Below are 26,463 nucleotides of genomic sequence, written 5' to 3' on the forward strand. Positions count from 1 at the left end.
CATTGCCACTTCCAAAGATCCTCCAGGCCATCCCTGGCCTCCAGCTGACTCTCAGGATGGTCCCTGAAAGCAGCCTCGTGGAATATAAGCTTCCTTGTCCAGACCCAAGAGGGAGGGTGGGAGAAGGGGATTTGGGTGTACTCAGGAAATCTGAATCTCAAATCCCAGTCTTCTGACCGTGGGATACTATCCCATCTTCCTTCCATACCCAGACCTAGGCATCTCACACATCACTAGGGGCTCAGTACTGGTTTGTGAGTGTCTACTTGGGTGGAGCCTCACGAGGTGGCCAACACTGGGGACATCAGTAGGCCCCAACATTTATTGAGGAAGCCAACATTTATTGAGCACCTACTATGTACCAGACTCAGTACAGAGTCTACTTTTGTTTGCATCACGTTGTTTCTTCTTTGTATGTCCAGAAACCAGAAGTGCAATTTTACTGAAGCTTGTGGGGACAGGTTCACACCCATCAAGCCCACTGAAGCTACTAGGGAAAGCAGGCACTCGTGCCTTCACTTAGTAATTAGTGCAGCTTCCCAGCAGGCCAGACTCCTCATGCCTGTGGTCAGAGCCTCACCCCTCCTGCTGCAAGGTCCTGCTTCGGATCCAGGGCAGGAGGAGAAGACACTGTGTGGTATTAAGGCCAGGCTGACCTGGCTTTGAAAATAACTCTGCTCTTGAAAAAGAGTTTTGCATTTATTTTTGCATTTTTGAGGCACTGTCCCAGGTACCATATCAGGTGAAGGACCCTCCCCACCCCACTTGGCCCTTCATATCAGGGATGTGCTGCTAGAGAGGTGGTGGGTTCTGTGTTGGCTGATGCTGCTCTGGGAGTCAGAATCTGAGTTCCGACTGTGTGGCCTTGAGCAGGTCACTGCCCCTCTCTGGGCCTCTGTCTCCATTTGTAAACCAGGGATAATACTTGCTCCGCTGCCCTCCCCCATGGCTTGCTGTAAAGATGCAATGGGCTCGTGGATGTGGACATGCTCTTTAGAAGTGTCAGGCCTACCTGTGGGAGAAGTTAGTCGACTTTAGAGGACTCTTCTTTTTTCATTGTGTCCCCAAACCCTGGAGAAAATATCCTGCAGTGTGTATGTACTCACAATAACCGGAATTCAGGAATGGCCTTTTTCCTCCCTGTAGGGCCCACCTGGCTTACCTGGTCCTCCGGGTCCCCCTGGGCCTCCTGGAGCTGTGATTAACATCAAAGGAGTAAGTAGTTGTGGGGGAGGTGGGGAGACCTTCAGGGGACAGCGGAGAATGGGCCCCAGAGTGCCTGGAGTCAGGGATCCCAAGGGCCTCACTTCTCTTGCTCTCACTTCGCACAGGCTGTCTTCCCCATACCAGCGCGGCCGCACTGCAAAACACCGGTAAGTCGTGTAGGGTCGCTGCCTTCCAGAGCAGACTTTGGCATAGAAAGCAATGCTAGGAAACAAACTGATGGTCACTGGAGGGGAGGGGGGGAGATAGGGTCACTCGGTGATGGGCATTAAGGAGGGCACACCGTGTCATGAGCAGTAGGTGTTATGTAAGACTGATGAATCACTGAACTCTACCTCTGAAGTTATATGGTAATTAATTGAATTTAAATAAAATAATAAAAAAAAAGAAAGCAACCTAGAGAAGGTGATCAGTCTTTCTTTGTCTTGAGTGCCTACAGTCCATCAATGTCCTCTTTGATGTCTCCTATCCCCTACATATAGACCCTTAAGTAAGTAGCTAGATGCTTCTAGAATAACAGACCGTGTTATCTGTTAGGCTGTGAAACATACTGGATCTTCTAAGGGTGTACACACTGTCAGAATCTTTCTTTAATGCAGTCAGGAAAGCAGTGTCTTTTATTATTGTAACCACGTTAGCTTCATGCGTGCTGCAGTAGAGTAAGAAGGAAGACAGACCCTGTAAAAATATCGATGGGAAAATAAAGCAGTTCCAATCGGTGTTCCTTGCATTAGGAACTATGGGCCAAAGCCTACAACTGAGTGTGTGCTGTCCCTTCCCAACTGCGGTGTTGCGTAGCACACAGCCCTGAGAGGCAAGCGCTCTCCCTCCCACTTTATAATGAGCAAGCAAACTGTGACTCACACTAGTCACTGAGTTGTCCAGGGTCATAGTCCTGACAGAGCTGGGGTTATCCCTTGGGTCCCCTGGCCACTAGGCAGCAGGTGCAAACACTGTGACTCCCTGTATATTGGGAAGGTTCTGTTTCCGTGGGGAAGCCCAGGGAGAGGGGACCTGTCCCTGTGCACAGGCATTAGTCTAGGAGTGACGTGTGATCATTTTTTCACTCATTCAACAAGTATTTCTTGAGGGCTTACCGAGAGCCAAGTACTCTGCAGGGCCCTGGCGACACAGGGGTGAACTAGACAGGCGTGCCCTCCATTCTCAGGAGCTTGCAAATGACAGTGTAGAAAGATCCCTTGAAGTGGGTTCATAATTGATGTGTTGGGTGTGGTGGTGAGGCTTGGGTCAGATGCTTTCAAATGACGCACTTTGAGTGTTTGCCTGGACATCTGTCCAGGTCAAAACTTTAAGGCACCCAAGTCTGCAGCCCAGGGCCCTGGGAACTCTGGCCTAGAATGCAAATGACATGATCCACTAAGATGGCCAAAGGGCCTGCTGGCTTCCAGATCTCTGTAAGGACAACAGCAAGCCAGGTCATGTTTACATCCGTGGCCTGAGGCCTGAGAGGTGGCTGCATTCCACCTCCTTATCATACAGAAGGAGGGACCAGCTGCTCCCAGTACCCTGGGAGTTTGTGCCCAAAGCCCCCCTCTGCTAACATGATTGCAGGTGTCAGTGGCACCACCACAGGGCAGCACCTCACAAACTTGAGATTTTGTAAAAATGCTACTGCAGTTGTCGTGGCCTGTGGTAGGACCTTTGGCATAGCTGTGGCCTCTGGGGTCATGAGGTTACTGAAGAAAAACCAAAGATGAGCTCAGAGCACTTTTGATGAATATTTTATTTCACCTTGCCTGGCCGTCGGACACCATGGGGCTGGGGCATGGACATTTCCGGACCAGCTCTCAAAATGGACACTTGACAAAGAACTGCTTTGTGCCACATCCATCGTGCCACGAGCCTCTTCTACTTTCAGCCCCTTTCTGACACCACAACTGCCAGCCCACACCTGGAGAGGAGGATCCCTATCAGCGTAGCCACAAGATAGCAGCTTGGCACTGCAGCCAACTTTGAAATGTTGGTCCTGGGGGACTCCCATCCACTCCCCGCCCCATCTTCTCTTGGTGACCCTCCACCCAAAACTAGGAGGATCCTGGTACCAGAGGGGTCGTTTTGACTCCACTTCTCACCTGGCAAAAGGTGAAGTTGGATATGAAAGCAAATTCGCGGATGGCTCTGTATTATAGATAAGAAAATGCAGGAATCTGAGAATGAACTGGGAAGGAGTATTATTTAGGACAACTTGGACACCCAACACGTAATGGAGCATCTAGAATAGTCCTTCAACCAAATGATAACCCTCCCCCCTTATTAATTATCACTACCATCATCAGCTTCTCCTCATTAATATGCTCATCCTTGATTCTGTGCAGCAGCAGAACTCACGGCTGGCCCAGCCTCGTGGCTGGGTACACCACTCACTTGGATGCTTGACCTCTCACATGAATCAGTCCTAAATAATAATAAAAGAGGCGAAGAACACTCATAGTGGGCCACGGTTTGTTATCTTGAAGCGTTGGGCTTTCCCTCAGCAGAGTTGTTCGGCCAGTAAGTCTCACCCCGGGCCTGGCTGCGTAATGGGCCCCTCCAGTTGAAGGCCTGGTTTGGCCTGTGCCAGGAGCTCCCACGGGGGAGCTCAGGACTTTTGGGGGCTCCATAGAGCCCCTTTCTTTCTTTCCAAAGAAAGGCCTGACTCTGTGACACTGTGCCTCCTACACACACCGCCAGGACAGGGGACAGTGGCTACCTGTGGATGCAAATGCCAGGACAGGGCTCGCACGTTATGACCTTGACTCTCTTTCTCTCCAGGTTGATACCATTCATCCGGGGAATTCAGAACTTATCACCTTTCATGGTACGGTTTCCCTTCTTCACCTTATGGTTCTGTGGGACTTTTCCAGACCTTTGTAGCTCCACAAAAGGTGGTCTCCATTCCCAGTACTGGACATAAGACTCATGGTTGGGAAGGTCTGGCTGCATGTGTTGGAAGCAGGGGGAGCTGAGCCAGCTTGTGGGGCTGAGCATCTCTTTTTGGTTTTGTCACACCTCCATATGGTCTATACATCTTGACTGGGGCTTCCAGCCAGCAGGAGATACTCCATTTGTCCATTTGTTTGTTAATTTGCTCATAAAACATTGACTGAGACCATGGTTCATGAAATTATCCCATGCATTGGGCTGAGGCAGATGAATTCTGTGCCGTTCCTGCCACCCAGGCCCTTAGGCTCCATTAGATGGAACTATTTTAAAAATCATTATAATGCAACGTACCGGGAATGAATACAGGGAAGGGCCATGGGAGCCCCGAAGACCTTTGCTTCAAAGTGTTCTTGGACCAGCAGCAGCAGCATCTCCTGGAAGCATGTTAGAAATGCAGCATCTCAAGCTCCACTGCAGACCTGCCCAATCACAGGCTGCATTGTAAGCCTTCCCCCGCCCCGCCCCCCGAGGTGTATGCACAGTAAAGTATGGGGGGCACTGGTTCTGGGCGTCTGATTAGTGTAGGTCTACAGAGGGGCGTAGGTCAGGAAACCAGGAGCCTGCCAGGGAGCAGTCACTCTCATTCCCTGTCCCCACACCCCCTGTCACTCTGTCTTCCACTTTGATTGAGAGGCCTGAACATCTGCAGTTGAATCAGTTAAAGGTCAATCCCCACCCCCCCCCACCCCCCCACAGCCCTAATATTGACCTCTGGCTCTGCTCTGTTGTCTGTGGCCTGCCAGGCAGTGGTCTGATGATATCTGGCCCTGTGCTTCTTCTGTTGCTTTGGGTTACAGGGTGCAGACTACTGTCACCCTCCATGCTCAGCTCCGGTTCAAGGCTCTCCCCCTGCCCCTGGGGCAGGGTGGACCCTGGGGAGGCAACTAGAGCTGGATTTGCTGTCTCAGGTCCCCAGTGGTTCCCCATCCCCGTGGGGCTGCTCTGGGACGCAGGGGAGGGAACTGACCTTTCTGGACAGGACAGCCCCTGGCAAGCCTGTGTCCTACTTCCTTGTGGCTGTGAACTCTTGCTCCCTGAGGTGAGCAGCCCCGTCGGTGGTGGTGGTGGGCTCAGTGGCCCCTTCTCTGGGCTGCACCACTGCCTACGGTCTTACAGTGGGTAGGTGGACGCGTTGCCACCCTGGCCCTGCAATCGCATCTCCCAGATGACCCCCAGCTGGCACATCGTGCCTCTGGCACTCCCACTCCTTCCCCTCATGCTGGGAAGCCTGAGCCTCCAAGCCCCATCTCTAGGCTCGAGGGCACTGCTTGGTGGATCTGTCACCTCTTGGGAACTAGGAATTCAGAGATCTAGTGTTTACCCTACCCATCAGAGTGGGGGCAGGGGGTTGCTTCCCTTTCCCCAGTGCTGAACTCCCAGGAGGCTCCCTCCATGCTTGTCCCCCATATAAAGAGCTGGAGAGAGGGTGCTTCTCATAAGTCCTGAGTGATGGTGGTGGAGGACACAGTTGGTTGTCCTTCCAACTTTGTACATGGAATACTTAGCACCGTTCATGTCCTCTGAGGGCACTCCTGGGAGAGTCCTCTCCTCCCCTACAGCACCATGCTACACAGGCGGAGGTGAGATGGGACCGGAAGCTAGCCAGGGTGTTGAGCCAGGCTGCATGCACGAAGCTGTCTAGAAGAGTTAACTGCAGTCTTAGCTGACCCCTGAACACCACCCTGCTTCGGGTTAGCCTCTGCTGTGTCCATCTCCCCAAGGACACAGGGCTTTTCAAGGTCAGGAATTGTGTCTGATGCATCCACCTCTGCCCTCCCCAGCATTTACCAAAGGATTTCATACCTTCACTAGGCCTTCATTTATTGAGTGGACTTCGCCAAAAGGGCTCTGTTGGACAACTTGTCTCAGAAACATTTTATGCAGAATGAAGGTGATTTTCCATTGTCTTTTAAAAACAAAAAATTAACATATATGTGTTTGGTGGCAGGTGTTAAAGGAGAAAAAGGATCCTGGGGTCTTCCTGGCTCCAAAGGAGAAAAAGGCGACCAGGGGGCCCAGGGACCACCAGGTATTGCAACTATTGTTCTGGATCTTGCCTTTGATTTTTGTTCCTGAGAAATCCAACTGAGCCAGAAAGAGAAATTATATGACCACCCTGACTACAAGCTCCGTGGAGTTCTAGAGAGACCCAGTCATGGGTGACGCATACCCAACATGGAACATTGCCAAGAGAGACCAGAAGTTCCAATCTATTCATGCTTCCTGTGCAAAATGAGGCCCAAAGAGGGCTAGGGTCATGCCCAGTGTCCCACAGTGTCTGGGTTGTGGGGCCCAGTTGAGGACTCATTTCTGCCTCCAAGACCCTTGCCCACTCCATCAGCTAAACCAATGTGAGGTCACTTTGGCTGGGGCATAATGATGGTTGCCAAATTGGAGACCTCTGAAAGAGAGAGAGCGAGAGAGAGAGAGAGAGAGAGAGTACTAGCAGGGGGAGGGTCAGAGAGCGAGGGAAAGAGAATCCTCAAGCAGACACCCCACTGAGCACGGAGCCCAACATGGGGCTTGATCTCCTGACCCTGAGATCATGACCTGAACTGAAATCAAGAGCTGGACACCCAACTGACTGAGCCACCCAGGCACCTCTGGAAATTTTTATTTTTAAATTTCTGAGGTTATGGTTGCGAATTTTACACAGCATTTCTTTTTCAGGCCCTCCAGTGGATCCAACTTACCTGAGACACTTTCTAAACAGCTTGAAGGTGAGTTTTTCTCTACCAAACATTTGGCTTCTGTTTTCAAGTGCTTGGGCTTATATCAGAGACCGGTTCATCTTACTCTCACTGAATGTTCTCTGCTTGCAGGGGGAGAATGGAGACAGGGGGATCAAAGGAGAAAAAGGAGACTCTCACGGTGATTTCTTGGTGTCAGGGCCTCCAGGCCTGCCGGGAAGTCCTGGCTTGGTTGTGAGTAGTGACTTCTCGCCATCTGCCTCCGTAAATCACAGGCTTTCCTGAAGCTCCCCAGTGGGACTAGGCAGCTGGAGAGTCAAGGGTCTGTCACTGTACCATAAGCTGGAGGCAGGACTTGGTCATTGGTCATTGGTCATTGGTCATTGGTCTCTCTCCCTTATATTTATTTACTGATGGGGAGGTTGGCTGAGGCCCACGGAAGAAAGGGAGCTGCCCTGGCCATATGCATTCAGTAACTTTCAAGCCACTAACCACACTGCCTTATTCATGTCAGTGGTGGAAAATTCTCTCAACCCAAGGAGTTACTGATAGTGAACATATCAGATAATGAAGACAGAATGGAAGGCGAGGGAGATATTTTTAGAAGAGCTGTTTGATTCTTATGAAATTTCATCAAAGAAGGAGCCCCTAGATAGACTTAGTCTTCTTAAGATGCCAAGTTTCTCCAACTCACGAGAGAGAAATTCACAAGAGAGAAATTATGACCAGATCATGAACCTTAGGAACCATAAGCAACTTCTGGTCCCAGAGCTCACCATGAAGGTAGACCCAGCAAAGCCAGGAGACCAAGCTTCTACTTCCACCTCTGCTGCTAACTGGGTTTGACACTTGGAACAAGCCCTGTCTCCTCTCCATGCCTGAGTTTTTTAATCAGTTAAATGTGAAGTCTGGGCCCTTCTGACTCCAGGGCTCTCTGGAGTTGGATGCAGTGACGCTGAGCATAACGACTGGGAGTGAGGTCCTATACCACCTGAGCTGTGCCCAGCATGGAGATAATGATAGCCATAGCTGGTAGTTACTGACGTTTTTTTACAAACACCCTTATACAAAGAAGAGCTTGGACTTCTAGAGGTCAGTTCTGTGTTCTCTGTTGTGTTACTGTGCTCTTGCCTTGACAGGGCCAGAAGGGGGAGACTGTCGTCGGGCCCCAGGGACCCCCGGGTGCTCCTGGCCTGCCTGGGCCTCCTGGCTTTGGAAGACCTGGTTCCCCTGGGCCACCGGGACCCCCAGGGCCCCCAGGACCACCAGCTATCCTTGGTGCAGGTCAGTACTGGGCATGGTGGTCATTGTGCTCTCCCTGCTGCTGTGCTCAGGGTCAGGCACCACATCTGAGTGGCATGTCAGTGCCACATTATATGACTGAGAGCTATTTCCTGGATGGAGCTTTCTTTTTTCTTTTTTTTTTTTTTACATTGAGATATAATTCACGTGCCATAAAATCCACCCATTCAAAGTGTATAGTTCAGTGGTTTTTAATATATTCACAAGGTCATGCAGCCACTCCTCTAATTCCAGAACATTTTCATTGCCCCAGAAAGACACCCTGCACCAATGAGTAGTTGTTCTTTCGCTCTCCCCACCCCAGACCCGGGCATGGGAAGATTTACTTTCTATCCCTCTGGCTTTACCTATTCTGGACCTATTCCATCAGTGGAGTCCTACCATATGTGGCCTTTTGTGTCTGGCTTGTTCTGCTCAGCATGGTGTGTCATGGGTTCATCTCAGTTTAGTGCGTGTCAGCCCTTCCCCACCCTCGTTCCAGCTGAGTGATAGTCCATTGTGTGTGCATGTTAGCTTCTAGTGAGCGACTCATCAGCCGATGGACATCTGGGTTGTTTCCACTTCTTGACTGTTGGGAATAGTGCTGCCATGAACATCCGTATACAGGTTTTCGTACGGACATGTTTTCAGGTGTCCTGGGTGTACTCCTAGGCGTGGCATTGCCAGGTGGCAGGGACACATGTTCACTCTGCTTCACTTTTTGAGGACCTGCTAACCTTGCTTTCCAAAGTGGCGACACCATTTTCGCTCTGGTGTCTGCTCACTTTCACCCACACTTGTTATCCTACCTGTTTTATTCCACCCATCACCCATTCCCATGAGGTGGTATCTCGTGGTGGTTGTCATGTGCCTTTCCCTAAAGTCTAATGGTGTGGAACATCTTTCATGCGTAGGTGGGAACTTCTTGGCTGCTTTGTCAATGACTGGCCCTGAGGGGACTTGAGGACCAGCATTGATTCTAACTCCCCATAAAAATCTCCCTACCCATAGCTGCCTCACTCCCTCAAACAAAAAAAATAAAAAAATAATAATAAAAGGGTGAAGTAGAAGAAAATCTCCCTTTGTTGGACATTTAACCAAGTGCCAAGCACTCCACTAGTCACTTCCTATATCATTTCATGGAATTCTCACAAAGTTCTTCAAAGAAAGAATTGGCATCTCCATTTTACAGCTGAGTAAAGTGAAACCCATAGATGTTTCTGAGGTCACACGCCTAATTAGGGGCTCAGATGGGATGTGGACCCAGATCGGTGTAGTTCCGAGGCCTGTGTTCTTTTATTTGGACCCATAGTGCAAAAGCAGCAATCGTAGCATGAATGTGTCACTTTGGTTGCTTGCACTGACACAAGCCACGTGTGGCGGAAGCCCACCCGGGAAGGGACCCATCTAGGGCATCAGAGAGAACTTTACACAGGACGTGACTTCAGGACTGGGCCTTTCACTTAATCTTGCATTTTTTTGGCTGCAAGTGATGGAAATGTAACTCAAACTATCTTAAGCAAAAGGGAAGTTTATTGGATATGAAAAAGGAAGTGAATAATTATTTGTGGGAGAGGGCGGCATGCAGCAGGACCTCAGGCACAGCCAGAACCAGAAACGAGAATTCTTTGGCCATCTCTTGTGTCAGCTCCTCTCTGTAGCTAGCTTCACGTTTCGCTACCACAGACCACATCCTCTGCACGGTGGGAAACATGGTTACTGATAACTCAGAGTTTCCATAGTCAGCTAGAAATCTTGGCCTTCTTTCTCAGTTTTAGTTTGAAAGGTCCTGGGGTGGAGAAGTCCTAGGGAAGAATTCTGACTAACCTGTCCTGGTCCAGATGCCCAACCTCGGGCTGGTCACCTGTGGCCAGAAGGTGGGATTACATGAGAACATGACGGGGCCTTCTGAATCCAAATGGTTGTAGAGGGGAAGGGGAAGATTTCAAGAGAAGGTGAGGATACTGGTCCTACAGAGAAAGAAGGTACTAGGCAGATAAAACCTAGGTGCCAACACAACCTTGAGGGATGAGCAGGAGTTGCAGGAGGAGGAAGGACGTTACAAGATGCAGAGAATCTGTCGTTCATAGCAGCTCTACATGAGATGCTGCCCAGGGCTCCTCGCTCCACTAAGGACTGCCCTTCGCCTAATGCACGGCAAGGCACACTTTACAAAATGCTCTTATATCAATTATCCCATTTAATCTTCACAGTGACCCTGGGAGGGAGAGGAAATGGATATTACTGTAAAACTCATTTCATGGATGAAGACACTGAGGCTCAGAGAGGTTAGGAGACTTGCTCAAGGTCACAAATACTAGTAGGAGGCATGGCTGAGGTCCAGATCCAAGTCCTCTGACCCTCCCCTCACCAGATATGCACCATCTACGTAATGCTGTCCAAGTCCTAGGTCACAACTGCAGACTTCCTCGCAACAACCTGAAAAATCTCATATAATAATTTTACTGGGACTTGTAAAAACCTCCTGAACTGCCATGAGCTTTGCAGATTTTGGGGGTGGGACGGGGGTTAGAGAGGCAGAAGAGGAGCATGGGTATGGGCATTTTTCTAGGGAAGAGGGCAGTGACTCCTCAAACACTACAAACCTTGGGTTGGATGCTAGGCAGTGTGCAAAGCATATCCCTAGTTTCTATCCTTTCTCTGTTCTCACCACAGCCCAGTGAAGAGGAAAGGCTGGTTTACATCTCACAGGTGAGGAAGCAGGGGTTCAGAGAGCTTGTTGCTTCCCCAGGATCACACAGCCGAGAAACAACAGCTCAGGAGCCTCAGTCTGTGTCTCCTGGCCCCAAGGCCAAGGCTCCTCCTTTTGCTGCTGCTGCGCTGCCCTGCCCCGCTTCTGCAGCCTGCCACCTCCCTTCCTCTTTCTGAGGCTGCCTCATCTGTTCAGTAGTTCCCTGCATGTCTAGTCTCTGGGCTGACGTAACTTGCCCAAGTCATGACATTTCTGGAAATCCCAATTGTACTGACCCTTACAGACAACAGAAACAACAGGAACTTATTCACTTAGGAAGCTAGAAAGTCCTGGTGTGGCTTCATCCAGGGCTACGGTCAAGAATTGCAGCTCTTTCCCAAGCCCATCAATGTGGCTGAGTCCCAGGCCAGGCTCATGGTCCCCAAGGTACGGATGCCAGGTGCCGTGCCCAGCATCGCTCTGAATGGGGCTGCAAACGCTCCCCAAGGTGACCAGCTGACATCTGAGGCATTGCATGGAGAGTATGCCTTTTTGTAACTTCTCTCTTCTGCTTTGTTTTAGCTGTGGCCCTTCCGGGTCCACCCGGCCCTCCAGGACAGCCAGGGCTTCCCGGATCCAGAAACCTGGTGAGTATTATTATCCATGTGTCTTCATCCTTCTCCTCCTAATGAGTTTACTTAGAACGTCAACTCTAGTGCGTAGGGGCTGGCACACCTTTTATGTAAGAATTAGGCCTCCCTGGCAATAGAACTGGTACAGTTTCACATACAGAGGCTACTTAGGATCTCTTTAGGTGGCTTATCAAGTAAAAAGACACAGAATGCAAAATCACGTATGACTTCGGTTCCATCCTTCTAATCCTTAATTGACTAAACTATAATAAGAGCCAATTAGATGACATCTAGAAACATAAGCACAAGAGTGTAAACGGTATCGTGGCAGGCCCTGTCTGGGTCAGACTTACCCTGGGTCGTTCTGCCTTGTCTCTCCTGCCAGGGGATATCTCTCACACATTGGTTGCCCTGCACACCAGTGGTCCAGGGTGTAGCACTCAGAGATTATTACGATGCTCAGGAAGAGAGGCAGACAACCTCACAAGGATGTCAGGAGTCCTGGGAATGCGCCAGGATCTTGGCTGGAGTTGGAAAATTTGGCTGCCTGAGGAAAAATCCATCCAGCAGCTGATGGAATTTTGATATCTGGTGCCTTTGGGGGCTTTCTAAGCCATTTTGATGCACAAACTCATTATTTTCCAGGCTAGGTGAAAATTAATGTTTTATGACCTTTCTCCGTTGAGATGAAAAATAAAAGCTCTCTTGGCCAATATTTCTTGGAGACGTGATGCTTGTCAATAGACATTTGTAGCTTTTGTATCTGCTCCCAGATTTGCCAAGATGGATGGCAAATCTTTGGCCATTTTCTAGACCGAGGGATATACAGACTCTCCTGTAATTTGATATTACAACTAACCAGCGGGGCCAAAACGATTCAAACCCTACTTGGAATTCCTCACTAGCTTGCATTTCTTATTCCAAATGAGAACAAAACTGAAACTCTTTATGGAGTAGCAGGAGCTAAACACATTTAACAACATCAGTGCCCCTGGGCAGCTCATGCAAATCCAAGCGGCAAAAGGTACTCACGATTTTGTTATTATCAGGACTGAAGAAAGACAACTCTCTTTACACCTTTTAAACATCTCTGCTCATGGAATATCATGGTCCAGTTTTCATTTATTTATTACAGTATAGATCTGTGGTCCAAGCTAATTTGTGTTTTTGTTTCTTCACAAAGAATGTCCTTTGGCTATTAATGAAGTTCCATGTCTCTCTAGGGCACAGAGAGCCTTTTTGCTGGCTTTCAGGAGATGGCTCCTGTTTGAGTTCTCAAAGGCTGGTTTTTCGAATTGTGCCATTGCTCTAACGATAAAACTGCACTGTTTGGACTGGAAATTTTTCCTACAGGTTACGGCATTTAGCAGCATGGATGACATGTTGCAGAAAGCACACTTGGTTATTGAAGGGACATTCATCTACCTGAGGGACAGCACTGAGTTCTTCATTCGGGTCCGAGATGGTTGGAAGAAATTACAGGTAATGCTAAACTTCTTTTAACAGACTGCTTCCACATACCCTCTAAAAAATCATAATCGACCCCTGGAAATGCCATTTTTCTGTTTGAGGGTAGGCTAACGATTTCTAGTTGAGGTTTCATTTTCAACGTACTGTTTTCTTCCAGCTGGGAGAGCTGATCCCCATTCCGGCTGACAGCCCACCGCCCCCCGCCTTCTCCAGCAATGTGAGTAGCTGCCCAGCCCTACTTCTCACTCCTTCACTCATCGGCATCCACTAAGTCCCCCCTTGGTGTCCAGAACCAAGCTCTCCAGCCTCTGACCAGCCAGCTCTCATGGTTTAGTATCTGGCGGGAGGCCAGAAGTTACCAAGTGCCAACAGAATGTTCTCACAGTAGAGCAGTGGATGAACTGGACCCGGAGGCCAGAGACCTGCTGTTTGCATGTCATAGCTGAATCCTCTTGGGCAACAGACTTTCTCCCTCTCTTGGCCTCAGTTTATTCCCTGTGAAGTCACGGTTGGCATAGGCAATCAAGAAGAGCCCTTCACGTTTTGCACTCTGAGACTCCTTGGCCTGATAAGAACGTTGGCGACTTCCATTGTCCATATTTTGGCCCTACAGCAATGCTTTGAGGCAGGTCTTGCCATCCCCACCCTGCAGTTCAAGAAACTGAGGCTCTGAGTTGCTGACTGCTCTACAAAGTGAAGAGTTGGCTCTAAAATATGGGTCTTCTGGTTCCTTGGTTCAGTGCTCTCTGTAAAAGATTTGAGAATATCCCCTCCCTTTCCGAAGATCATTTCTTCACAGCGGGGGGCCGGGAGGGAGGTGAAGGACATGAGACTCTTGGCAGTTCAGAGTGGCCTGAAGACAACGGCAGACTATTTAAAGTATTTATTCACGAAACATCACACTTGCACCTCAGTGTACTCTGGAGAACAGATTGGATGCTTATTCAGGACCGTTTGTTTTCCTCTTTTACATAACAGCCACATCAGCTTCCGCCTCCACGGATGCCCCTTTCAAGCATCAGTTACGAGAGGCCTGCGGTAAGTACAGTTCATGCATTTTTCCTGCAATTGCTGCATATGTATCTATTGAGTGCCTGCCCCATGCTTGGTGCATGGTCCCTGCCCTCAAGAGGCATAGAGACTAGCAAGAAGGGCCAACAAAAAAATAGGTAGGTGGGCACCTGGGTGGCTCAGCGGTTGAGGGTCTGCCTTGGGCTCAGGTCATGTTCCGGGGGTCCTGGGTTCAAGTTCCGCATCGGGCTCCCTGCAGGGATCCTGCTTCTCCCGCGGCCTGTGTCTCTGCCTCTCTCTGTGTGTCTCTCATGAATAAATAAATAAATAAATAAATAAATAAAATCTTTAAAAAAAAATAGGTAGTTACAGTAGTGTGGTGAGTCATTGGGGTGAGGCAAGCAGGGTGCCAGGGTGTGAGGAACGTCCAAGAATTCTGTCCTTTTTAGAGGAGGTAACCTCTGAGCTAAGACCTGCAGGAGAGCCGAGAGCAGGGTGGAGCCAGGTGGGAGGGAGAGAGAGGGCATTGAGGCCAAGGGGATTTGGAGCAGAGGGAGGGGGGGGGAGGGGGCGGGGGGGAGGGGGGAGCACTGGGTTTTGTGTAACTGTGAGAACTTCGTCTGGCTGGAGGGGTGGGGGCTCGTCATCAAGGGCCGGTAAGCCAATTCTAAGGACTTGCACCTGTTCCATTGGATAGTGTGGGGAGCTACTGAAGGAGACTGGCATTTTGGAAATTACCATGGTTAGAGTGTACAAATGGATTGGAGGGGACAGGACCAGGGGCCCAAAGACAGGTGGCTGTTGTAGTCTTTGAACTAGGATGATGGCCCTGAACACGTAGAAAAAATAAGAAGACTGGAGAAAAAAAAGCAGGAGTGACAGATTTGGTCACTGGTATGAATATGGGGCAGCAAGGACGAAGGAGATCAGGAATGATGCCCAAGTTTCTGCTTGGATAATTGAGTGGCTCTAGTTTCTTTCCCAAGGATCATTTTGTTGCCAGAATTAAAACTCTGACTCTTTCCCTTCTAGCTTAAGGGAAGATTTTATGCAGTTAATTGCAGGAGCCTTCGGACACTCAATGGCAGGAAGTACCACTGGGCCTGTGGACTCTTGTCTCTGCTATTAAGCCTGCTCAGTAGCTCTACAGACCAGCTTCTGGAAGCCTCTTTCCTCCTGCCTCCTTTCCACCCCCATCCCAACACACAGATACAAGTCACGGCCGCAAAGCTCACACGCTGCTTTGCATTGCCATGGCACTGATCTTGACATCAACACCATGTGGTCTTACAGCTGCAGAGCCCAGTACTCCTGACTCAGTTTAGGGTCTGGGGAGAGGTCGCCTACCTGGGTCATGTTGGACTCATTGCCCACTCCCAGCCAAATCGAACGTAGCCAAGAGAATGAGATTGAATGGCCTAAGGACACTCTTTATAACGAAAGTCATGTGGGCATTTTAAAAAAACGAGGCATGGGCTCGACAGACATCAGAAATGTGTTTCCTGTGGTGCTGCCACTCATCAGGCAGGACCTGATCCAGGACACTGTGAGTCTGAGGTACCCGTAGGATACATGAGTGGAGGCTGCCTAGAGGGTGTGGGATTGAGGGTCTGGTCTGGAGATACAGACCTGGGAGTCTTCCTCCCAGCCATGGCATGGATGAGGGGGGTGGTAGGATTCCCAAAAGAAAGTCTGCACACTGAGAAGAGATTGGAGGGCGAGGAGCAAAAACAAAAAGGAACTGATGGAAGAAACATGAGAACAAATAGAAGCCATAGCCAGAGAGGGAGAAAGAATGCCAAACAAGGTAGAAGCCAACAATGTCAGATGCTGCCAAGAGGGCCATCAAAAAACCAAAATGGTGTCCTCCAAATTTAGAAGCCAGAGAAGAGCATTTCTGGGGCATGGAGGGATGCCAAAGAGATTCCAGTTGCTTGAGGAATAAATGGGAGGTGAGATGAGGAAAGAGAGAGGAGATAACCCTTCCAAAAGCTCAGCCATGAAGAGGAGAAGTTAGGGCAGCCGCTGAAGGATTTCTAAAATAGTATTTTATAAATTCTAAAGTCATATGTATTTTGTAGAAAGTTTGGATAATCAATACAAAGAATGGGGAAGGAAGCAGTAAATCACCTATACCTCTACCGAAACTACAGCCATCCCCCAAAATCACCCATTTAACAAGTTGGTTGTTGAAACATTATTCATAAAATATGTTCATAAAAATGATAGCATATTCATTATGAAAAATGTTCCAGCCCTTAGAGAAATACAGACCTGAGAGCACAAAAGCCCCCCCTCCCACCATTCAGAAACCACCATCATTCCAGGTAGTTCTCTATTTATGTATCTCTATGTAAAGAAGGAGACGTGGAGATGGGTGGGATCGGAGGCATGGCAGGGAAGCCCTGCATGTACCTCTTGCACCTTTCCTAGGTGTCCCCTGGTGTAGGGATGCCATCCTCTTGTGACAGCCCTTGGGTGTAGCCACCAGAAACATGCTGGTCAGAGGGTGATGAGACCCTAGGGCCTCTTCCCTCAGGTGCTAGTCTGCAGATACATGGGAGGGAGGACGAGTTTGTGTGTGGGGCTGGAAGTCCGGTGGGCTGAAAGTGGTCATGGTGAGTGAGCAGTGTGCTGCAGCCCCCACCCCATCCTAAGGGCTGCTGCTGGGAGGGCCAAAGGGAAGCCTTGTCTCAGTTGGGGGATAGGGGGCTTGACTTGGACTTCTATCTAGCACGGTGATACAAGCAGAACAGAAATGAATAAAAACCATAAATTAGGAGATATTGCATGCTTGGAGTCTCTTCTCTTCAAAATGGGGAAGGAAACGGTGGTGAAATGGAGAAGAACATCCAGAGAAGTGCAGGGACTGCATGGGGCAGTCTAGATGTTGTAGTTCATAGTGAGCTGTGCCCAATTGGCTGGACACTTGATGAGCGGAAGAAGGCCAATATGGTGACACTTGGTGTTGGGCCATATAGAAGCTTGGTGCTGGGGACATTCAGACCTGAGAGGCAGTGCAGAAGTGGGGAGAGAAGCACTGAGCACCTCCTGCCTCACTACACAAGGCTCATTTCACGTCTTTTGGTTTAAGATATTTTGAAATAGTTTTTTTTTTTTTTCTGGAGACTTGAGGCCCAGGGTCTGGCACCAGCCCTCCCCAGCTCTGTGCTGATGAGAGCAAAGTCACTCCTGAGGTGACATCGAGGAGGGAGAGAACTACTCTTGGACATATGCTACGGAATGTACTCTAGAGGGCACAGCACGAAGGCTGGGAGAGAGGGATGGGTTTTGGGAGAGAAAATGTGGGAGAAAACACACTCTGGAAGGACTTTTATTTTGGCTGCTGACCAAGGTGGCAAGGAATGTGAGGGTAGAGTTACTGTGTGACCCCTGGTTTCTAAAAGGGTCTACCCGGCAGTCTTAGCAATTAATGTCATGACTTTCTCCTGTAAAAGTGCCTTTCCCTCTGGCCCCTCATGATCAGCCCCCAGCCTGCTTGGGAGGTAGAGGAAAGGGCAAGGCCAGATAACTTGGTTTAACTCTAGGATCCAGTAGCAAAGCTGGCTTAAAACCCTCTTGGAAGCTGAACTTGGCAGACCCAGAAGTCTCCAGCAAATGGTCTGCACACTGGACTCAGATCTCTGAAGTGCTTTATTTTGTTATGTTTTCTCATTATGGAAGCAATCTCCACCCTTTAGAGCAGTTCAGAGAGCTGCAGCAGGCTGACTGGGGTTCCGAGCTCTCCTGCCCTGGAGATGGTCAGGCAGGGGCTGAATGAGATGACCTATAGTGCCTTCCATCCCAGGAAGTCTGGATCTTACTATCAACATGAGATGGGTATGGGGCTCAGGGTTGGCCTTCAACTCTTTTAACGCTCACTTACTTTTCCCAGCTGCACCTGGTTGCCCTGAACACGCCATTTTCTGGGGACATCCGAGCTGATTTTCAGTGCTTCCAGCAGGCCAGGGCTGCGGGGCTGTTGTCCACCTACCGAGCATTCTTATCCTCCCATCTGCAAGACCTCTCCACGGTGGTGAGGAAAGCAGAGAGATACAGCCTTCCAATAGTGAACCTCAAGGTAAAAATAAATATTCTTCCCATTGTCTCCCCGATGCACTGGTCTCCACAGGGACCGCAGGCAGCTGCCTCTTCCTGATGTCATCAGAAGTGTGCTGGTTCCAGACCCTGCCTGTCCCTGATTGGTTGTGTGACTGGGTGGGTCAATTTAACCTCTCTGTGCCTCAGTTTCCTTATATTTGCCAAGGCCCTTCTTGCTTGGACAGTATGGCTCTTGGATCAGACAAAAGGAAGGAATAACAATAATCACTTCTTTTAGTTATGTCACTTTTCTTTAGGTTTACAAAGTGCTTTACATCCATTATCTTAATAGACACTTCCAATAAAAGAGGGGGGCATTCTTCCTTCAGATTGTCAAGTGCGGGAACTGAGGCATAGAGGAAGAAAGGAGTTTGCTGGAAGTCACTATAAACCAGAAGTCAAGTCCTTGACTCCCAGTCTGGGACTCTCAGTTCCACCCAGGGCTGCCTTCTGTAGGGCGTTGGCTGGGTGGCACCAGAGAAGAGCTGGGGAGCTCCCAGAGCAGAGCCTCACTATCCTACACCGTACTTTGGTCCTCTTGGCACATCTAAGCTGCCAAATCCTGGCAGATATTTCTCTGCCCCCTTTCACGGGCAGGGGAGGGCCTAGTAAGACCCCTGTTACCCCATGGAAATAGGCGGCTCCTTTAAGGCTACAGAGGGACAGCTCTGCTACTGCTCACACTATATCCTGGATATTGATCTCACCATAGCTCACAGGTACTTTGAGACCCTTAGGTCCCTGTGACCCTGGTGCTCCAATTTGGCACCTCAAGGCTAGCAAGGTCCATCCTGATCCCACACCTGGCACCTCCCAACCCATCGCTTATCCTTAGGTTCCATCCTGCCACATTTACCCCCTCAAATTGTTGGTATTCTTGGAATACAGATAACTGAAGGAAACTGGGCTCCTTTAGGAGAGGAGTAAGAGAGTCAGCTCTGTATCACCTGCAGTGTAGACTGGCACAAGCCCTGGCACTAATTTGAAGCTTGGTATATATGTAGAAGAATTCTTTAAATAAAAATTAGGGGACGCCTGGGTGGCTCAGTGATTGAGCGTCTGCCTTTGGCTCAGGTCGTGATCCCAAGGTCCTGGGATCGAGTCCCACATCGGGCTCACCACAGAAAGCCTGCTTCTCCCTATTCCTATGTGTCTGCCTCTCTCTGTGTGTCTCTCATTATTAAATAAATAAAATCTAAAGATAAATAAATAAAAATTAGTAAAGATTTAAAATGTGCTTTTGATGGGGAGGAAGCTTTATACACATATAATAAGAGAAATTACATCAAGAAATAAACAATAAAACCAGAAGAGTTCAAGGATGGATGATAAAAGAAACAACAAACATTTCTTGAGTTCCCACTCTGTCCAGACTCTGGGATTGGGGCTGGTGGCTTTGGCGTGGGGTGGCCTCTCAGCCTTGAAGAATGAATAAATAGCTAGTCCATTGCAGGCTGATAGCACAATGATTCCAACGTGGCATTTCTATCTCCACAGGGCCAAGTACTTTTCAACAATTGGGACTCAATTTTTTCTGGCCATGGAGGACAGTTCAATGCACAGGTTCCAATATACTCCTTTGATGGCCGAGACGTGATGACGGATCCTTCCTGGTAAGTAGGGGGTAAGCCCTCAAAGCATATGGTGTGATAGCTTTAGGAGACATTCTAACAATGGGATGATTTTACCAGCTGCCCCTCTGGGTTGTTGCTAGCACAGAGCCTCAGCAAGGCAGCTGAGAGCCATGGAGAGAGCCCGGGCCTTCCAGCAAAGAGACCTGTGGTAGTGGCCCCTTAATAAGGGACCTTTCAAGGTTCCTCCACTCTTTCAGCCTCAGGTGCCTCACTGTGGAATGGGCAAGATAGTCATAGCTGTACCATAGGGTTGCTGTGAGCATAAAATGCTAAGTGTGAGAACATCTAGCATGCAATAGACCCTCAACAAGCAGTAAGGAATGCTGTTCTGGGAGATCCTCTGACCCTATGCTGTGAGCTGGCTCTAATTCTTTGGAAACAGTGTGCTATTAAGATTAGGACAACTTGGTTGGGGTGCCTGGATGGCTCAGTCAGTTGAGCATCTGACTCTTGATTTCAGCTCAGGTCTTGATCTCAGGGTCATGAGTTCAAGCCCTTCATTGGGCTCCACACTGGGCATGGAGCCTACTTAAAAAAAAAAAAGATTAGAACAACTTGGCAAAGCTTTCCTCAGCATCTACCCTATGCTGGGCCCGATGTCCACCTGGAAGACATAGTAATAAGCTGCATGACCCCATGCCTTTACAAGGCTCATGGTCTACAGGGGAGATTAATCGCCAACTAGCTATAGTTCCGGACAGAACACTATAATTATAAAATGGAGAAACAGATGATAGTACAGAAGAAAGATTCATCCTTATTTGGGGCCGACAGTCAAGAAGGCTGCTTGTAAGAGCAAGCATTTAATGGACTCTGAAAGACAAGAAGTTATCACTGGTCTGAAAATGAAAGAGAAGCCACTCTAAAGGTCCTCATGTGCAAAGGTTCAGATTCACAAAAGCACAGTGTGGTCTGAGAACAGGGACGAGCAAGGTAGGGTTGGAATACAAGGTGTTCAGCTAGTTGGAAAGAGCAATGTTGCCAGTGGTGGGGTCAGATGGTGCTGTGGGGTCAGACCATGAAGGGCTCAAGAGTTTGACTTGATTCGTTACTTACGCCAATTTGTTCATCGATGAGGTACGACACAAAGAAGAGACATTTCAAAAGTAACGTGACACGATTCCTTTGCAGGCCCCAGAAGGTCGTTTGGCACGGCTCCAGCACCCACGGAGTGCGTCTTGTGGATAAGTACTGTGAAGCGTGGCGAACCGCTGACATGGCAGTCACGGGACTGGCCTCCCCACTGAGCACAGGGAAGATTCTGGACCAGAAAACATATAGCTGCGCTAATAGGCTAATTGTTCTGTGTATTGAAAACAGTTTCATGACAGATGCTAGGAAGTAATGACCTTCCAATGATTCCTAAGAGTTTTCCAGTTTTTCTTATGTGAAGAGTTGACACTGAAATCTAAAATGTTTAAATGTTGTAAATATTAGTTTTTTATTACACATTCGTCACGACAGCAACCAAAGAAAACATACCTCAATACACTCAAAAACTGAAGACATAAAGGACTCAGATCAAAAGTAAAATCTGATCTATTGGTGCTAGATTCTGCAGGAGACCCCATGCAGTGTGAACACATCCCAACACGGTTAAGAGTGAGTTAAAAACAAAGGCCTTGGCATTCTGTCCACTGCATCCTTCAGAAAGTAATTTCCTCCTTTAACCATTGTTGTTGAGTGTAAGATGTCCTTCATGTTTTCTCACAAAGTCAGTGTTTAGACATGTTACCCTAAGTTATGTGCCGACCGAATGCTTTATTCTTCATACATCCATAATCTACAGAGAAACTGAACTGCTCAAATGATCCTATTTGTATTTTCTGATATTACCAGACTTTAATGTTTATTTCCTAAAATATTGCCATCATGCTTTAGGAGTTTTATATTTTTACACAATCATATTTTAGTATGGCATCTGTTTATATAACTCTGACTTGCTGGAAAAGTTTAAACTCCAAATTATCTGAAACTAGAAAAGAAATAGCACATAATGACTACCTTTCCCTTGGTGGCCCTCCCCCCCACCCCCGCCCCCACCCTCACCCCGTCCCCCTGACTTTATGACTTCCAGGGACAGCTCTCGAATTACAACTGCCGTTGAACCACCAGGTTCATGAGGATGAATTTTCTGAGACACATATATCTTCATGCTGTATACTTTTATTTTTTTTCCATGTAAGTGAACATAAAAACATCTTTTCCAGGCACTTTCTTTCTGTTTGACTCTTTTCCCCTAGATCCTTTCTTGTCCACCGCTGCTGTGGAAGTGGCCCTGGGGCGGGTTTGCTAACCCTGCCACTGCTGCGCAGCCCTCAGGAGATGATCAGAGAACACGGGAGGATTTCCCGTCATGCTATCTGCGCTCCTGCCCGTTGTCTCCCACTTGGTGGGGACAGAAGAACCCCAGCAGGGGAAACACAGTGAACTGTGACTGTCGCAATGCATGACCTTGGGCAAGCCCACCTTGTTCTTTCAAGGAGGCTGGGATAAAATAATTATATCACCTCCCAGTTATTAAACATCAGACTTATTATAAGGTCCATTTACCTTTCTTAATAACTCTGCAAGGTAGGTATTTTTAGCTCCATGTTACAGATGAAAAAAAGTAAAGGCTCAGGAAGTCACTTGTTCCAGGTCACCTAGCTGGTGAGCAGTAGGGCTCCTTTCAGATGCGGGCTGTCACATCTTTGCAAGGAACCACTGCATGAGGCCACCTGTCTGCTCCCTCCAGCTTTTGAGTCTGTGATACTCTGGCTCTTGGCTTGACCCTGAAGGAGAAACAGAATCACTAGGCGAGGGGCATGCCGGGATACTTCCTTCCATTCAGCTGGGCTGGCCCAGAAACTCAGCAAAGTGAATCCACCCAAATAGTCCTTGAGGTAGGAAGGAAATTGAGGACCGGAAAAAAAAAAAAAAAAGCCACACAGCCCAGAACCTCCACTTAGGGGCTTCCTAAATGGAAGAGTGATGAGAATCTCTTATGAGTCACAGGATAAAAGGCGGTTGTAGGTTGGAAAACCCCAGAAGTGGATTGAGGACTGGCCCACCTACCGAGTGACAGAGGACTGCCTGACACGGACAGGAACTGAGAGGAGGAGGGCAGGAAGTTCCTGAGGTCATGAAGTGAAGATGCCATCTGTTTTAGTCAGAGCCCACCATGGCCCTGGGTCACAGAGTGAGCTGGGCAAGATGGGAATTCAGGGAGAGCCAAAAGGAGGAGAGACTCCTGCTAACCCCGGGAAGAGAAGTGGAGGTTCATGACCTGGCATCTCAGTCCTCTGTGCACTGGAGTGGGTAGAACCAACTGGCCCTCTCAGAAGAGGCCCTGGATCAACCTGAGCCCTTTCAATTGCTGAGAATGAAGGTCAAAATCTTGGGCATTCAAGATCCTTCCCGGAACATCAGCTTTCTTATCACTTGCCAAAGGTGACCAGTCCAGTGTCCTTATGGTTACTTAAGTGAGTCACATAGGCCACTCCACCTGGCTGTCGCTCATGTCCCACCCCATGTTGGGACAGCTGTACCACTCTATACCTGCCTGGCCTCCTTGCTGGTGGCCAGTACAGACTCTGCCTCATTTACGATATCCCAGTCCCCCGAACCTGTCTACCTTTGTCATTCTTCCTCCTCTAAACAGCTGGTGTTCTTATCACATAATTGAAACACAGAGGCTGAAAGGTCTGTAGGCCTTCGCTCTACTTCTGAATGTACCTCAAGGGCCAAGAAACAGACTATGATGCTCTCAGGCCCGCTAAGGGAAGGAGGTGTGCCACAAGTAGTTCATCTTTACATTGCTGGAGGTCTTTGGGTACTTGATCTGAGTCTATGTTGTAGACTCTCAAGGTCTAAAGCCCAAAACATCTAAGGTCCCCCATCTAGAAGCAGAACCAGAATGACAGAGGCAGCTGTCAACATATATGAGGGGCCGGGCCCGTGCAGAGGCAAACTTTGGAGGGCACAGAGGAGCCAGGAGACTTGAGAAGGTTTGGGAGGTGGTGGAGACGAAGTATGAAGGAGAGTTTCCAGGGTGGCAGGGTGATAGCTCTCTGCCAGCCTGAGTGTGGCCATATGGTGGTGCCCAAAGGGGGACCAAGGAAACAAGGAGGATGGATCACAAGAGCCACTCTCAAACATCCTGCGCCCCTGGACTTCGTATGGCTGGCACTGCATTGTCTGAACTCAGAGAGAGTGCAAGAGGGGGACAGCATGGACTTCAGGGAACTGTCAGCAATCCAGTACAGCTGAATACTAGGCAGTAAGGGAGACACAAGCCGAATTCATAAGCCAAAAACACAACAAGCACACAAAAAGGAATTTATTAGCTCTGGAAACCAGAAAGAAGGACACTTAGCCTGTTTTCTGTGTGTGTGTGTGTGTGTGTGTGTGTGTGTGTGTGTGTGACTGTCTGGCTGCTGCCTTGCTGTCTCGCTTCTGCTTTCCTCTGTATTTGGCTTCCTTCCTTTCCTGCAGGGAGGAACAAGAGTTCTTCGTGTGGCAGTGTGGCAGGGGTTGCTCGCAGACAGCTCTAGGCTCCCATTACTCCACCACCCCAGAGACTGGCCTCAGAAAAAAAGAGACTTCGTCTCCCCTCTGGGGTTATACTAATCCCTGGAAAGGACTTGATGGTTCCCACCTGCATTGTGTGCCTGTAAAGATCACACTAGCCTTGAATTCTAGGATAAGGCATTTGAATTTGCTCCTGCAATTGGTGGCACATGTTGGGAAGATTTTAAGAAGATGAGATATGGGATCAGGTCTTTGTTCGAGAAAAATCAAGTAGGTCTTTTGTTTCATCCATTCAGAAATACTTTTTGAATGATGATTTTGTATCCAGGACTATGTTTGGATTTGGAAGTATAAAGACAGACGATGCATCCCACTTTTTAAATCCACTGACACACAGACTATTTCAAACCTCATGTATATCCCCTTCTCTCCCAATCCCGCAGGGACCTCACCCGTTGAGGCAAGTACATGTGTGCAATCTCTGCCTAACCTAGCAGCTGGAAAAGCACTTCTCTGCTTACTCCTTGAGCTCCTGGGTCACCGAGACATCACTGAACCCCTCACAGCTCTTTGATCCCCACTGGCTGACTTACCCCTTTGCTTTCCACCGTATACTCCAACTTACAGGGCAGTCAAGTATAGGCAGGCCTTGGTTAGTGTCTGAATTTGGGCTCTGGCCCCTAAGAGCCTTGTAGTCATAGGCAAGTTACAGTCCCCTACACTCAACCTTTCCCTTCAGCTCAGTTCCTTCATCTGGAAAATAGAGATAGTAATGGGAATTACTCTCTTGAGTTGTTGGAAGCTCTAGAAAAGGTATTCTCATACTGAGTAAGCACCCATAAGTGCTCACTATCTTCAGCTTGCCCTGATGTTTCTCAGAAGGAGCTGGGGGTCTCACCTTGCTGGGTGATGTCTTCTGATCTGCCTGGTTTCTCTGCCTGACCTCAAACCCAGGGCTCAGGCTCACCCTGTACACACCTGGTACAAATATACCTGTTGGAAGTGGGTAAGAGTCCCTTACGTAGTCTGGCTACCCTCACCCTCCACTCCTCCCCATAATCCAACAACTAAAGTGTTATCATCTGGCCCTGTAGGGGCTCCAGGATTCAGCTCTGGCACTGGGGCTGGCTTCCTCCTGATTGACAGGAGCACGTGCTACAAGGACTATGAAATAGTCTGATTATTCCCCTGCCTACGCCTGCCCAGCACCCTGAGTTCCAAAAAGTACCCAGAGTACCCTGTTATCTGATCCGTTTGTAGAGGAGATTGCCTGCCCCACCCCTCCTACCAGACTTTCTCCTTTTTTTTCCCCTGGACCTTCTCTCCGTGAATGGTCCTGCCACCCAGCCAGCAGCCAAGGGGTCATTTATCTCTTCTTTCACTCGTTCATTCAATAAATATTGACTGAATGCCTCCTTAGAAGTAACAACAACAACAATTTTGAAAAGATAAAAGTAAGTGTGAGGAAGTTCAGCAAAGTCTAGATATTTCCATGATGGTTATTTCTATTCTTCTAAATGTCACCATATTTAACCACTATCTTGGGGCATTCCGCTCTGCTGCTTGTGTTGGTGTTTGAGACACAGCGGGGCACTGACTCCTCTCTTACCTTCTGTGGGACTGCTGCTCACACCTCCCGGCTGACCTCCTGGCCTCCATCTTCCCCCTCCAGGTCTCTCTCCACACCAAGAAGGAGAACTTTCTAAAGAGTCTGTCACACTCCGTCAGTATTTTGATTGGGATCCCGCCTCAGATGAAGCATTCATTTGCAAGTAGTTTCTGTGGAAGGTGATCCCAGGACATACCCGATAGGGAAGTGGGGAAATGAGAAAGAGAAGGGAAGGCAGGCTATACAGGGGCATCCAGTCACCCCTGCAGATGACCAGATCATGCTCTCCTCTTTGGAACTCTGGGAGCCAGTGTGGAATGAATGGGCACCCCAGAATATCCCACCGAAGGGACAAGGGAGCTGTGGTAGTTACACACCATCAGTCACTGAAAGGCAGGGGTGCGTTGGAGGCAAGGACTTGTGACTGGCCAGGCCGGGGCCCAGAGGGCTCAGGCTGCCAGAAAAAGTGCTGATGGAGACTCTCAGGGTCACCAGCTGGGCCTGTAGGGGCCGGGGAGCCCCAAACCTGCGAAATCAGGCCCCGTCTCATGGGAAGCCACACAGGGCTTGTTTCAAGAACCATGCCCACAGGCAGAAACCTCGAGGACTTTTTGGGAGATATAAACCTCGTATGAGTGGGTGTCTGACAAACACGGCAAAGGCA

General features: G+C 48.9%; 1 protein-coding gene across 3 annotated transcripts in view; it reads left to right on the forward strand.

Moving 5' to 3' along the window:
- The window catches only part of COL15A1 (collagen type XV alpha 1 chain), a 106,006-nt gene extending 84,115 nt beyond the window's left edge, over window positions 1–21,891 (forward strand). For all 3 annotated transcript variants that reach the window (XM_077912667.1, XM_077912668.1, XM_077912669.1), the window contains 14 exons: window positions 1,147–1,215; window positions 1,332–1,373; window positions 3,997–4,042; window positions 6,116–6,196; window positions 6,838–6,887; window positions 6,990–7,091; window positions 7,997–8,141; window positions 11,413–11,477; window positions 12,816–12,944; window positions 13,090–13,149; window positions 13,911–13,970; window positions 17,839–18,024; window positions 19,542–19,657; window positions 20,810–21,891. In XM_077912667.1, the coding sequence (XP_077768793.1) occupies window positions 1,147–1,215; window positions 1,332–1,373; window positions 3,997–4,042; window positions 6,116–6,196; window positions 6,838–6,887; window positions 6,990–7,091; window positions 7,997–8,141; window positions 11,413–11,477; window positions 12,816–12,944; window positions 13,090–13,149; window positions 13,911–13,970; window positions 17,839–18,024; window positions 19,542–19,657; window positions 20,810–21,023 (1,365 nt within the window). In that variant the 3' untranslated portion in view covers window positions 21,024–21,891. The remainder of the gene's footprint in view (window positions 1–1,146; window positions 1,216–1,331; window positions 1,374–3,996; window positions 4,043–6,115; window positions 6,197–6,837; window positions 6,888–6,989; window positions 7,092–7,996; window positions 8,142–11,412; window positions 11,478–12,815; window positions 12,945–13,089; window positions 13,150–13,910; window positions 13,971–17,838; window positions 18,025–19,541; window positions 19,658–20,809) is intronic.
- The last annotated feature ends 4,572 nt before the right edge of the window (window positions 21,892–26,463 follow it).

The sequence above is a fragment of the Canis aureus genome, chromosome 10 (assembly GCF_053574225.1).
Source record: "Canis aureus isolate CA01 chromosome 10, VMU_Caureus_v.1.0, whole genome shotgun sequence".
NCBI classification, from domain to species: Eukaryota; Metazoa; Chordata; class Mammalia; order Carnivora; family Canidae; genus Canis; species Canis aureus.